Source organism: Pristiophorus japonicus, chromosome 1 (genome assembly GCF_044704955.1).
Source record: "Pristiophorus japonicus isolate sPriJap1 chromosome 1, sPriJap1.hap1, whole genome shotgun sequence".
NCBI classification, from domain to species: Eukaryota; Metazoa; Chordata; class Chondrichthyes; family Pristiophoridae; genus Pristiophorus; species Pristiophorus japonicus.
Window position 1 is genome coordinate 532157956 of NC_091977.1, and position 15531 is coordinate 532173486.

Here is a 15531-nt window from a genome sequence, read left to right on the forward strand (position 1 = left end):
CCAGACAATGATGAAGGAGAATACATGGGGAGGCAAGAGTATGAAACTGCATTGCTGCAGATTTATAGACAAAGAGAGGCATTAAAAGTGAGAAAAACATGATAAATTATGTCTCCAGAGACTTGGCTGGCTTTGAACGGTCATTGGGCTTGCTTGATATTATGACGTTTCCCAGTTTGCAGATAATGATGCACATTAGTACTCCGTGCACATAATACTGCAGTCAGAACACTTTTACGATAAATTGCCATGGTCGTTTTTAGATCATTTCTTCTGAATTCAGTATATGGGGCCAAAGTTTGCCCACCCCCACCCCCTCCCCCCGCTTAAAACGGCGCAGAAGTGCGTCGACTTTGTAGAAAAAAAACCGCAGCGAAAACTTACCTCGTTATTCTCCCCGCTGCTGGAACGTCGCAGGCCCTTGGCGTCGCGCAGCACAAACAGTGGGCGGCGGAGCCAGGTTCCGGCACTGAAAACAGTGCCGGGACCTCTGCACATGCACGCTAGAGTATGCGCGCATGTGCAGTAGCTCCTTGCCCCCACAATCTCTGCAGGCTGTGTGGGAGGGGCTCGAAGCCCTGGCCCTGGCCGAATGGGCTCCCTCATCGACTTTCCCTGCCATGTTCAGCTCAAGCATATCATATCAATGACTGAATGATTTCCCGTCTCTTTCTCTCTGATCCAAAAGACTTTCAGTAGCTTATTAATGATTTAGGTTGCGGGCGAGACAGCAGATTCCAATTTGGGATGAGCATTAGACCAAAAGTGTCTGTCAGCTGTCAGCCCTTTGTTATGCTGCGGACTGACCTCATTCTGACTGTTGGTGAGATGCAGTGGGCGAGTTCCAGTTCATGTGCGCTTCAGTGTATATTTAGAACTCCAGTTCCGCCGGCAACTCATTTTTAGTGTTCGGGAGGGTATGAGCAGGTACGCCCACTTAGTCGTGAGTCGTATTTATTCCGTATTAAAACTGCCTGAAGCACGCCGCCCCTAGCCCTGGCCGAATGGGCTCCCTCATCGGCTTTCCCTGTCGCGTTCAGCCTCTTCCACCCCCACCCCCCCCCCCCCCCCTTTACCAATGCCGGGTTCAGCCTCTAGCTCCCCCCCCCCCTTTACCAGTGCCGCATTCAGCCTCCCCCCCCCCCGGCCCTTTACTGATGCCACGTTGAGCCTAGCCTCCTGGTGTGCGTCTTCCCGCCCCCTAGCCCTGGCCGAATGGGCTCCCTCATCAGAGGCCAGCTCCTAATGCTTTTCTGCAGTAAAGCTTTGCTGAAGGTAGGACTTCTATTTTTTAGTTGTTTATTTATTTATTTGTTGATTGATTATGTGGTCCTAAATTCTTGTTTGATTTACATTTAAGTTTACTCTTCTTCTGCTTTCAAAGGGAATTCTGTAAAATAGTTTGGCTGAAACTCTTATTTACAGGACTTGCTATAATGTATTTGCTAGTTTACCAATCCATTTTTCATCTAGTTGTTTAGTGCTTTGTAAGTCTTGGTGCTAGATGCAGGTCCTCTCAGCTTCCTTGTATTTTTTATTTGTTATTGAATGCTTATTTTTGTGCTTTGTTTAATGCTTGGTGGTTTAAATGTACTTATGCTTCTTTAATGTTGTTGTGAAGGTGTTTAGTGCTTTGCAAGGTCCTCTCACTCCCTTTCCCCCCCCGCACCGCCCCCCCCCAACCAGTCCTCTGACTACCTGCGCTGATTTCTTAGCTCACTGCAAGGTTTTTCTGTGCGGACACAAGTGACCACATACACTGGCCTAAGTTCGTTTGGAGTAATTTTTAGCTGTCTAAACTTGCTTAAATGGCCAAAATAGGCGTAAGTAGCTGGTAACGCCCCCTTTTGAAAAAAAAGGAAACTTAAAAAAAAAACCTAACAAACTCATTTACACTGGAGCAAATTAAATGGGCAAAATTGCGATTTTAAAGATACTCCCAAAAAAATCTCGTTGCTCCAAAAAAAACGGAGCAACTCCTGGGGAAACTTGGGCCCCATCCCCTTCAACCTGCCCAGCTTCATTCCCCAAAACTAAATCCAAGACCGCCCAGATCAAAATAATACGCTAATAAAGAAAGACTAGCATTTATATAGAGCCTTTCACAACCACCGGACGCTCCAAAGTGCTTTACAGCCAATGAAGTACTTTTTGAAGTGTAGTCGCTGTTGTAATGTAGGAAACTTAACAGAAAACGTCAAACTTTGACTGCGTTGTACTGATACCTCATAATATAATTTATTAACAAGCACAGGAGGCCCATCAACATCTAGAAAGAGAAATGACAGGTTAATATTTTGTTATATATCGTTCAGAACAGAGTCTACACTTGAAACATTAACTGTCTTCTCTGTACCGACTCTGTTGCCGGTGGCCTTGTTTGTTTTATTAATGGACCTTTTGACCATAGTTTGTCATGAGTATGCTATGAATTGAAACTATTTACAACAAAATAAATTATAATGTTTCACAAGCCTATATTGTGCTAAATGTGTAATTCCGAAAAATTTGAGAAGGATTCATAGACGCATATCATCTGCATTCAGGTGTGAGGGCAGTTTTGTCTAAGGACTGAAAAGGGATTTCTGTAATAACATATCTGCTACTGAGAGCACCATTAAGTGTTCACTGGTTGCATGCAATTTTGAAATATTACTCGAACTCATTCAATGAGAGAAATTTACAGAAAATGATTTTTAATCGGACTAAAAAGACTCACTCCAAAATTGTCATCTTGTCTGAATGACAGTGTCCAAAAACATGGGCATTAAGCAAAGAACTGGTGCGTAACCCTACCTCAGTGTCGGAAAGGGATACTGAATTCCGATGTCAGTCTTCTCTGTTGAGAACAAAATAAAAGTATAAAGTCAAGCAGAGACTACAATGCTTTTTATCAGGGAGTGAGGGTTACCTACATACCTCTTGACAAGTCAGCTGCCCACTGGGAATGCTGCACTGCTGCTACAGGGTCACCTTAGACAAAGGCAAAATACTGCGGATGCTGGAATTCTGAAATAATGTTGTCAGCACAAACACTTTGGGTCCAAGTTTCGGCCTCAGTTGCTCCTGATTTTTTTGGAGCAACTGGTGTAGATCGGAGCATCTTAGAAATTCAAATTCTCGGCATTTAGTTTGCTTCAGTTCTAGTCAGTTAGAACAGTTTCACTTTGGAACAGAATTTTTTTTTCAAAAGGGGGCATGTCCGGCCACTTACGCCTGTTTTCAAAGTTTCGTGAGTGAAAACTTACTCCATACTAACTTAGAATGGAGTAAGTGAAGATTTTTGTACATTCGAAAAAACCTTGTCCACACTTTAGAAAATTAGGCGTAGGGAATGGGGGCGGTGGGGTTTAAAGGGAAGTTTACAAACATTAAACACTTCAGTTTTACAAATAAAGAGCCATCATCAATAATAAATGATAAATACATCAATAAATCAACCAATAAATCAATCAAAAAAAATTAATAAAATTTAAAAAAAAAAATCAATAAATAAAACATTTTCTACTTACCGACTGCAGCACCAGGAGTCCTTCAACAGTGTGCTGGGATGGTCCCCCCAGTGTGTCTCTGTCAGTGTCTCTATCTGTCTGTCTGTGTGTGAGTGTCTCACTCTCTGTCTGTCAGTGTCTGTGTTTCTGACAGCGAGGGGAGGGGGATAAGGGGGGTGGGAGGGGAAGGGGGAGAAGGGAGGTGGGGGGGGCGGGAGAAGGGGGGGAGGGGGAGGGAGGGAGGGAAGGAGAGAGATGTAAGGAGGGAGGAGAGAGGGAAGGAGAGAGGAGGGTGGGAAGGAGAGAAGGGGGAGGGAGGGAAGGAGAGAGGGGGGGGAGGGAGAGAAGGAAGCTGGCGGGGGGAGCGGGAGTCGAGTCGGGTCGGGAGGAAGCAGGAGTTGGGCGTGGGAGGAGCCTTATGCACGCAGCCCCAGTGAGGCCATTCGGCCAGGGCTAGGGGCTGCGTGCTTCGGGCCCCTCCCACACAGTTTTGGGCACCTGGAGCTGCTGCACATGCGCGCCCACTGTAGTGCGTATATGCAGAGGTCCCGGCACTGTTTTCAGCGCAGGGACCTGGCTCCGCCCCCAACAGCTCGTGCTGCGCTGCGCTCGGCTGCAGAAGACCTGCAGGGAGCCGGAGAATAGGGAAGTATTTTTTAGGTGCACTTTCTGGCGTGAAAAACGGGCGTCCAGGTCCGGGCTGCGCCGTTTTAGGCACGTCCCGAAACTTGGGCCACAAATTTCAGAGCTGTGCTGGTCCTCCGTTCCATTTCATCCTTCACCTCATCCGAGGGTTGGACAAATAACTTTTCTTTCTCCCTTGCGGGGTTCAAGGACTGCAAGCTTCAACGACTCTTGGATACCCAGAGTGTTTTCCAGCATGTTTTTATTTCACCTTAGATAAATTAGGGGAAAAAATACTTTTCAAAAATAAAAGACCACGACATACAAACAACGATGGACAGGTAAAGGCCTCTGGTCCATCCAGCCGGTCCCACACAATTGTGATCCTTGTGTATCACTATATACACTCTCCACCCCACCCGAAACCATAACAAAGAAATTACTTTTAGGAATATAAATTTCCCCCAATTGAAAAAAATTATCCATAGATTTACACTTTCCTATAGTAATAGCAATGACTAGTTTAAAAAGAAGATGGTCCATTGTATTCTTATGGTTTTACTGAGTTATTTAACACATGTCTATGAAACCATCGGATTGTCGTAAAGACCCATCTGGTTCACTAATGTCCTTTAGGGAAGGAAATCTGCTGTCCTTATCTGGTCTGGCCTATATGTGACTCCAGACCCACAGCAATAACGATGGGTCATCGACCCTAAATGTTAACTCTGTTTTTCTCTTCACAGATGCTGCCTGACCAGCTGAGATTTCCAGCATTTTCTGGTTGACTCTTAACTGCCCCTCTGAAGTGGCCTAGCAAGCCACTCAGTTGTACCAAACCTCTACAAAAGACCTATACTACATGGTCTGCTGCGGTTCAAGAAGGCGGCTCATCACCACCTTCTTGAGCAATTAGAGATAGGCAATAATTATGGCCTTGCCAGTAACACTCACATCCCATGAACGAATAAAAAGAAAAGCGTAAAAATTCTCTTTCTGTCACTGTACCCCTTTATGTGCAATAAAAACATTATACATTACAATATTCATTGAAATGGAACTCTTTGTGGGTGGATTTGTTTATACAAATGACCTTCACAATAGTTAATTGCAACACTCATTTGACTATTTCTGTTAACTTTTGCATGGAAGCAGAATAGAAAGAAAGGAAAGAAAGTAATTGCATTTGTGTGGTACCTTTCATGACTGCAGGGCATCCCAAAATGTTTCACAGCCAATTAATTATTTTGAAGTGTAGTCACTGAGGGAGCATAGATTTAAAGTAATTGGTAGAAGGATTAGAAGGGAGTTGAGGAGAACTTTTTTAACCCAGAGGGTGGTGGGGGTCTGAAACTCACTGGTTGAAAGGGTGGTAGAGGCAGAAACCCTCATCGCATTTAAAAAGTACTTGGATATGCACTTGAAGAACCTACCAGGCTACAGACCAAGAGCTGGAAGGTGGGATTAGGCTGGGTAGCCCTTTTTCGTCCGGCACAGACACGATGGGCTGAATGGCCTCCTTCTGTGCCGTACATTTCTATGATTCTACGGTTCACTTTGCTGTTGTTTGGTCCCTAATGTTACCAGTTTTATTCAACAGATATTCACCACTTCTGTATCTCTGCTTTTCTAGAGAAAATGTTTTCATTTTGTTTACATGCTAGGATCTGGAGCAAGCCTCAAAAATAGCATAAAATGAGTCTATGGACACTTGAAAAAAATGAGCTGTTTTTTTTCCTTACAGGGAACGATGCTCCAGAAGAGCTGCAAAGACCAGCCTTTATGGATTATTTTGACAAACAGGAGAAAAATACTCAACCTCTCGGAAATTGTAACCAGAATCTGCAGGAGCCTTTCCATAAATCAAAAAATCCTTTCCCTGATAATTGGAAGGTACCGCAAGACGGGGACTTCGACTTTGTAAGTAGAGATTTTGAATTCAGTAATCTCCAGCTGAGAGACAATGTCTGGTGTCAATACTTAATGATATTCCTCATAAAATATTCTGCTGATGTGACGTGAATACATGAGAGCAAGAATCGCTGTGAGGGTCATATCACTCATGATGTAATTCCGTTTTTTTAATTTGATCCTGGGATGTGGGCGTCGCTGGCAAGGCCAACATTTATTGCCCATCCCTAATTGCCCTCGAGAAGGTGGTGGTGAGATGCCTTCTTGAATACTGCAGACCATGTGGTGAAGGTGCTCCCACAGTGCTGTTGGGGAGGGTGTTCCAGAATTTTGACCCAGCGACGATGAAGGAACGACGATATATTTCCAACTCAGGATGCTGTGTGACTTGGAGGGGAACTTGGAGGTGATGGTATTCCCATGCGCCTGCTGCCCTTGTCATTCTAGGCGGTAGAGTTCGTGGGTTTGGGAGGTGCTGCCGAAGGAGCCTTGATTCCTGATACCTGATATTTTAACACTTGTACTGACAAACATCAAGTTACAATTATAATTATTTTATGATCTTTTAGAATGCTTAGGAGAAACAGACCTTGGAACTATTATTTCCAAAGCTTTCCACCACTCGAGTTTTCCTCGCCTCATGTCTGGATCTGTTGTAGACTAATTGATAGAGTTTGATTGCCATGCTTAGTCAACAAGTCCATTATTGTTGTGTCATGCGCGTCAACATTGCTCGGAGGCGAGCTAGATGGACCTTGATATTTTTTCGTCTGACAATTCCTATGTTCCTATCCAATTTGATACCAGTACCTGCTTTAAAGCAGTGTGAGCCAGTCGTACCTAGTTATGCTGCCAGCTTCATATTTCTGTCTGCTGAGGCAAAGTGGCGCTCCACTTCCTGGCATTCAAATACTGTTTCAAGATTTAATGTTAGCGAAGAGCTGACGGACACTTGACGGGAATTTTCGCTCTGGGTCAAAAACGGTTCTATACGCAAGGAATCATCACCGGCACAGTGGCCCGGGTGCTACCGGCTAGCGCCGCCGCTAAACTCTACCGCAATTTGACGGGAGTCGGTAGCGGTGCCGCGCCTTGGCTGAGTAATCGTTTGCGTCCAGAGGCACTAATGGGAGGTACATGATCAGCCATGATCATATTGAATGGTGATGCACGCTGAAAGGGCTGAATGGCTTACTCCTGCACCTATTTTCTATGTTTCTATGTTTCAAATGACCCAAATTTCTCCCCTTAAATCTATTATCAGTCAAGTGATTACCAGGAAACAATTGTCCCATTCCTACTTATAACCCCAGTTTCCCCCTCCGTCCCATACTTCTAAACTTTGTTTCAGGCCTGAACTTCCCTATTGTGAGTCATGTCTCGCTGTGTATTCGCTCCCCACCTTGGTTGACCCCGGACCCCTCTCAGTTAATAGCACTCACAAACCCGTTGACTAATCTCTTACTTACCTTGAGTGCTTTCAGGCCCCTGGGCCGAGTGCCTTGAAGTCCCACACCCATCCCAAGTTCCTCCAGGCCCATGTCTGCAGTTTCCCCCCTCCCACAGGAGTGCTCCCAGACCAGTTACTCGATCCAGGACCCTAGCCTGCCCCTCTTCTGCACTCACCCGGCCTCAGCCTCTGACTGCCTCTCAGAAGCAGGCAGCCAGTTCCTGAGGGCTTTGCATCAGGTGAGAGAAGTCGACTGCCACTTTCTTTACAAGATTTGAAAGCTTCCTTCGGGCAGTTCGGTGAAAAAGGAACCAGGTGTGGAATTGGGACTAAGATTGGGGATGGATACTGACTCTTGCCTCAATCTAGCACAAACCCATTTCCCAACATTTCGAGCAATATTTAAAAAAATAGACCAACTAGGTGGGCGTGCACAGGGTATCCAGAGATGCCACAGGGATTGCGATCAGATCAGTCTTCTGGTCCGTTATTTGGGTGAAGTGATTTTGTGGTGGGTGCATTTGCCTACATCATAACAGTGAATACATCTCATAAGTCATTGCGTAGCCGTAAAGTGCTTTCGGGTGCCCCGAAAGGCACTTGTATTCAGAATTTTCTTCATAATTTAAAAAAGCAAACTGTTTTTATCAATATGGCATTAAGATTAAAGGGGCAGTGGCAGCATGGATATGAAATTGGCTGAGACATCGAAATCAGAGCGATGTGGTGAGTGGTTGATGGTCACACTGGCGGGGGATGTACAGTGGTGTCCCTCAGAGGTTGGTATTAAAGGCCACATGTATATGGATCTCAATATTATAGGCCAACGCTCTCTTCTGAGTCAAAATTTGCTTTATTTGAAGACTCCTATCAACGGAAGACTTTAAAATGCAACTTCTCTGTATTCCCAGCCTAAAGAGTGAGTTTAGTGCAGTTCCACATTATTCATTTCTCCCTCCAGTAACAAAATTATGGGGTAGAGTCTCCACTAGTGATATCAGTGCAATCCGGGCAATATTGGCCAAATCAGCACAAAAGATCAGCGAATTTTAAAGTGAGTTTCACAAAAACTACTGACATTTGTGTTTTCCGCAATCTTTTACGCTGGCTCAGGATCAGTATGCCTGGCTTAGGCCCCGCCCACAATCTGGCCACGCCCCCAGGTCACCATTGCAAGCTTCCGCCGATCGCACTGGTTCTGGAAGGCTCTTGAAACTGCGCTCACTTTCTGAGGCGCACAAGCACATTTTTAAAGTTTTTTCATATAAAAAATATTTAATTTACGAAAAAACTGACTAATGTACACCAATAAAACTATTCAATATTTCCATATAGATTTATAAAGTCATTTTCAGTGATTTTAAATCAGGTTACGCACCAGTACACCCTTATTAAAAATGTTTATTCTTGTTATAAACCCATTTTCAGCTATATTAATAAAACTGCACCAGGTTACCATATTAAGGAATACTTTCTAATGGAAAGAAAAAAAAGAAACATTACGCTCTATTACGCTGCCCGATTGCACTGGTTCATGGAAGATTTTACGTTTGTGATTATGCAAATGAGTTTTAGCAGAAACTTGAACTGTAACCTGTACAGCAAATGGTTTTTGAAAATGATAATTAAATGCACACAGTGTTTTTCAATTTGCTTGTGAATTTCAGTTAGTTCATGTTCAACGAGAGATCATACTCTGAAAAGCCTGTGGAGGAATGAAAATAACATTCTGTCTGAGGCCGTTATCAGGACATCAAATTAGCACAAGATATATTTACATATTCCAATAAAGTTACAGGGTAAACAAAATGCAAAATATATTCAGATGCTGAGTTTTGGAGAGTGATGTCTGTTCAATTGATACAAAGTGCAAATAGCCAACTACTCTATTTCAAAACAAATAGTAATGCACAAACTGTATAGAATCATAGAAATTTACAGCACAGAAGGAGGCTATTCTGTACTGTTAGTCTTTTTATTGGATCCTTGTTGCTGTTTCCTCTTTGCTGAGAGCTTCGGAGGGCATTCTACTCATAGACTTTACACACAGTTAAAGGGGAGGTCCGCTGCGAACTCTACAGCCACTTCAGTGGCACACACAAAGCCACCAGGGGTTTCAGCCGTGCCAGCAGTCTGGCATCCAAGAGGAGGTGCCAGGCTGTCTGTTGGCGGTCTGGCTGAACCAGTGGTCATAATTGTCGGCTCAACCTGCCAGTAGGCCGACAATAAAAAATAAAATGGAGTCGCCAGAAACGCCACCTCCCCTTTAAGGGTGGCAGCGCCGTCCAGCCACAAAAAGGGTACCGACAGAAAAAGCTGTCGAGGGCACCGACCGACGGTGCGGCTGCCCCAGCGGGGTAATTTCCAGCGGGGCAATTTGGGAAAGGGGGTCGGCGCCAGTTGGTAAGGGGTCGGCACGAACACGACGCAGCGGGAAAACGGGGCAAAAATAAAAGAGGGCAAGATCCAAAGTGCCTTCTGCGGTGATACAGCAGCCAATCCGCACCGACCCGTGCCCGCCGCTTTCAGGAGGCCACAGGCGTTATAGAATTGGCAATTTCAGCCCCAAGGTCTTTTAAGAATAATCCTTTCCATTTACTCTTTAACACAGAGCAAAACTTAATGGCCTTCAGGTGAAATAGTCTGTTCAGTGATTAACCCTGACAAATGTGGAGGATGTTCCAATTGTAATTTGAAAAAGTTACAACTGGCAGCGAATACGGATCATCAATCTTCTGTCAATGCAATGCCATTATATTTTACAACTGTCCAAATAAATACGCAATAGAATTTAATATTTTCAAGAAGAACTGTACAAAGATATGTGAGGGATTAACACTGCATTTCATAAAGCATGGTAATATTCACTTTACAGGTATAATTTCCGTTCTTTAATTCTACCTTACAGTAGTTTGGATTCAGTTAAAATGTTCCTTTTAATTTTACCGATCTTTTTAAAAAAAAAAGTGTGAATGCATTACTTAGTATGCATGGCTATATTTAGTTATAAATATTATTGTTTATGCAATTTGGTGCCTTATCAAAACAAGATGAATGATGTTACATAAGTAATGCAGAGATGGAAAGCAGATGAACACCATTAGCTGTATCATGGCCACTGTGAATATGATCTTTACCATAGAGATTTTTAACAACTGTATAGCTTAGTCCATACAAACCTACAAGAATTCAGAAGAATGAGAGGTGATCTTATTGAAACATATAGGATTCTGAGGGGGCTCGACAAGGTAGAAACAGAGAGGATGTTTCCACTCATGGGGAAATCTAGAACTAGGGGGCATAGTTTTGGAATAAGGGATCGTCCATTTAAAACTGAAATGGGGAGGAATTTCTTCTCTGAGGGTTGTAAATCTATGGAATTTTCTGCCCCAGAGAGCTGTGGAGGCTGGGTCATTGAATATATTTAAGGCACAGATCGACAGATTTTTGAGCGACAAGGGAATAAAGGGTTATGGGGAGCGGACGGGGAAGTGGAGCTGAGTCCATGATCAGATCAGCAAGGTCCCACACAAGAGATTAATGTGCAAAGTTAAAGCACATGGGATTGGGGGTAGTGTGCTGATGTGGATTGAGAACTGGTTGGCAGACAGGAAGCAAAGAGTAGGAGTAAATGGGTACTTTTCAGAATGGCAGGCAGTGACTAGTGGGGTACCGCAAGGTTCTGTGCTGGGGCCCCAGCTGTTTACATTGTACATTAATGATTTAGACGAGGGGATTAAATGTAATATCTCCAAATTTGCAGATGACACTAAGTTGGGTGGCAGTGTGAGCTGCGAGGAGGCTGCTATGAGGCTGCAGAGTGACTTGGATAGGTTAGGTGAGTGGGCAAATGCATGGCAGATGAAGTATAATGTGGATAAATGTGAGGTTATCCACTTTGGTGGTTAAAAACAGAGAGACAGACTATTATCTGAATGGTGACAGATTAGGAAAAGGGGAGGTGCAACGAGACCTGGGTGTCATGGTACATCAGTCATTGAAGGTTGGCATGCAGGTACAGCAGGCGGTTAAGAAAGCAAATGGCATGTTGGCCTTCATAGCAAGGGGATTTGAGTATAGGGGCAGGGAGGTGTTACTACAGTTGTACAGGACCTTGGTGAGGCCACACCTGGAGTATTGTGTACAGTTTTGGTTTCCTAACTTGAGGAAGAACATTCTTGCTATTGAGGGAGTGCAGTGAAGGTTCACCAGACTGATTCCCAGGATGGCGGGACTGACATCTCAAGAAAGACTGGATCAACTGGGTTTGTATTCACTGGAGTTCAGAAGAATGAGAGGGGATCTCATAGAAATGTTTAAAATTGTGACGGGTTTAGACAGGTTAGATGCAGGAAGAATGTTCCCAATGTTGGGGAAGTCCAGAACCAGGGGTCACAGTCTAAGGATAAGGGTAGGCCATTTAGGACCGAGATGAGGAGAAACTTCTTCACCCAGAGAGTGGTGAATCTGTGGAGTTCTCTACCACAGAAAGTTGTTGAGGCCAATTCACTAAATATATTCAAAAAGGAGTTAGATGTAGTCCTTACTACTAGGGGGAATCAAGGGGTATGGCGAGAAAGCAGGAATGGGGTACTGAAGTTGCATGTTCAGCCATGAACTCATTGAATGGCCTAATCCTGCACCTATTTTCTATGTTTCTATGTTTCTATCTTATTGAATGGCGGAGCAGGCTCAAGGGGCTAAATGGCCTGTTCCTGCTCCTATTTCTTATGTTCTTATAGACTTGTCGCTTTTTTCATTTGTAGCGTATATGGTAAAACTTAAGGAGAATAAGAACACAAATTATTACTACTTTTGTATCACAACAACAACTTGTATTTATGTATCGCCTTTATCATAGTAAAAGATCCCAAAGTGCTTCACAAGAGTGTTACAAGACAAAATGACACTGAACCACATAAGGAAAAATTAGGGTAGATGATCAAAAGCTTGGACAAAGAAGTAGGTTTTAAGGAGCGTTTTAAAGGAGGTAAGAGAAGCGGAGAGGTTTAGGGAGGGAATTCCAGAACTTTGGGCCTAGGTAGCTGAAGGCCCGGCCACCAATGGTTGAGTGATTAAAATCAGGGATGCTCAAGAGAGTGTAATTAGAGGAGCGCAGACATCCCGGGGGCAGGGAGTTGTGAGGCTGGAGAAGATTACAAAGACAGAGAGGGCAAGGCCATGGAAGGATTTGGCGGGAAAAGCTTATAATGGGATATCTAGTTTGGCTCTCCATTTGATGGCCTGTTAAGATGCTGAGTGGAGAAATGAGGTGCCTCTGGTAGCAAATCTCAGTGGGCAGGTTGATGTGACGTGTTCCATGGTCTGGGACTCAGGGCCACAGTTGCACTTCAGGTCGTCCCTCATCTTCCACTGGTGGAGCAGGTGGCTGCATCGTCCCTGCCCTTTGCGGATGTGGTTGAACGCCATCCACTGTCTTCGAAGGAGGTCAAAGCCAGGGACCTCTGCTGGTGGGTCAGTGATGAGGTGTTGGTTCTTTACGTCGCATGCATCCCACGATTCCGTCCATCTGGATAGTGGGCTGTACCAGCTGCATGAATTTTGGCTGCTGTTTCACAGATGGCCAGCGTGACATTTCCGTGGTGGGATTTCCATGAATGGGAAGGTCGATCTGGCACATAATTTTTTTCCTTCTCACAGAGCATGGTGACGTTGCGGTGAAATGCAGGTGGGCAATGTGTGACAACACCGGGAGCAGCTCAGTTGGAGTGGGCTTAAGTGTCCCTGATACTTTCTCATAGCTGCACGTCCACGAAGGAATGAGAAAGCTCCATCATACCGTAGAGTATGTACAATTCATCGATTGGGAAATTTTTCCCCCATCCTCAAGGCTCACAGCTCCAAATTAAATAACTTTCTTGCATCTGTTATCCATTCTTCTTGCAAATTTTAAGATCTGAAACATGTCTCCTTTGATATTTTGTTCTCCAACAGAAGTTGGGGTGAGGGGAACGGAGTCAGTGGCTGGGGAACGGAGTTTGTGGCAGGGACCGAAAATAAGAACAGAAGAAATAGGAGCAGGAGTAGGCCATACAGCCCCTTGAGCCTGCTCCGCCATTTAATACGATCATGGCTGATCTGATCATGGACTCAGCTCCACTTCCCTGCCCACTCCCCATAACCCCTTATCCCCTTATCGTTTAAGAAATTGTCGATTTGTGTTTGAAATTTATTCAATGTCCCAGCTTCCACAGCTCTGAGGCAGCGAATTCCACAGATCCATAACTCTGAGAGAAGAAATTTCTCCTCATCTCAATTTTAAATGGGTGGCCCCTTATTTTAAAATCATGCCCTCTAGTTCTAATCTCCCCGATCAGTGGAAACATTCTCTCTGCATCCACCTTGTCAAGCCCCCTCATAATCATATACGTTTCGATAAGGTCACCTCTCATTCTTCTGAATTCCAATGAGTAGAGGCCAAACCTACTCAACCTTTCCTCATAAGTCAACCCCCTCATCTCTGGAATCAATCTTGTGAACCTTCTCTGAACTGCCTCCAAAGCAAGTATATCCTTTTGTAAATATGGAAACCAAAACTGCACGCAGTATTCCAGGTGTGGCCTCACCAATACCTTGTACAATTGTAGCAAGACTTCCCTGCTTTTATACTCCATCCCCTTTGCAATAAAGGCCAAGGTTCCATTGGCCTTCCTGATCACTTGCTGTACCTGCATACTAACCTTTTGTGTTTCATGCACAAGTATCCCCAGGTCCCCTGTACTGCAGCACTTTGCAATCTTTCTCCATTTAAATAATAACTTGCTCTTTGATTTTTTTTTCTGCCAAAGTGCATGACCTCACACTTTTTAACATTATACTCCATCTGCCAAATTTTTGCCCACTCACTTAGTCTGTCTATGTTCTTTCGCAGATTTTTGTGTCTTCCTCACACATTGCTTTTCCTCCCATCTTTGTATCATCAGCAAACTTGGTTACATTACACTCGGTCCCTTCCTCCAAGTCGTTTATATAGGTTGTAAATTTGGGGTCCCAGCACTGATCCCTGTGGCACCCCACTGGTTAGTGAGAACAATGACTTCTACACAGTACATTACCAGTTTATTGCTACCACTGTGAAAGGAAATTCTGTTGTCATTTTTTGCTGCCTCTCGCTGGAATGGGACTCAGCTGTTGAAGTGGGAGCATAAAAATCATTAGATCCTGCTGTAGCAGATGTGTCTGTAGATTTCTATTAGAAAATAGCTGTTATGAAGGGCCTTGGCTTGCCAGAGTAATGCAGACCACATTTACAGCAGCTTAATGATGGCATTCTGCCACCAAATGTCAGATTACGTGACTTTAAAACGGGGATATATTCCTTCTTTGGATATTGAGATTGCCAGATACAGGGTTAATCGAGATTCATTATTCGTCTGTTGCTGCATGTTAGAGCAGTGATGAATGGGAGAACCAGACATGTATTCTAATTGAAATTAACGTATGTGAATGACGTGAGTTCCCATTTTGCATTAAGTAGTTGAAAAGGAATATAGTACATCAGTGCCAATTATCAGTATTGGTCATTTCTGATAGATTGTATTTAGTCGCAGCTTCCTCTTGTCCAAACAATGTGACCATATCTGGTTGTCTTTATGTATCTTATCCAGTATGTGCACTTTCCTCATTGTAAAATATTTCTTAGTTTATTTAATATTTTTGCATCCATTTCAAAACATATTTTAGTCCCGAGGATAATGAAACAGTTGAGTTGGAACAGAAGTCGCTCAACAGTAATTACTCTGAACATGTCGCTTTTTTTCTGACTGAGTCGGCCATGTAGTTTCATTACATATAAAGATTGAATCTTGGTAATGCTATTTTGTTGTATGTTTAGCTGCTTCAGAAGTTTCATTTGAAAGTTTCTGATTATTTGGGGGCTGGTTACCTGACCTTAAACCTATTTTGTTGTTAGTGTAACCAAAACAAGGTTTTCATTCTGCACTAAGTTGGGAAAATATTCTATATTTTATGTTATATGATTTTGGAACAACTGGCTGAAATGGGACAAACATAAGAACATAAGGAGCAGACCAT

The 15531-nt window shown here is 43.8% G+C and overlaps 1 protein-coding gene across 1 annotated transcript in view; it reads left to right on the top strand.

Annotated features, from left to right (window-relative positions):
- stk3 (serine/threonine kinase 3 (STE20 homolog, yeast)) overlaps positions 1-15531 on the top strand; it is a 598462-nt gene that overhangs the window by 462347 nt on the left and 120584 nt on the right. The window contains exon 10 of the mRNA XM_070877027.1: positions 5860-6035. Within this exon, the coding sequence (XP_070733128.1) occupies positions 5860-6035 (176 nt within the window). The remainder of the gene's footprint in view (positions 1-5859; positions 6036-15531) is intronic.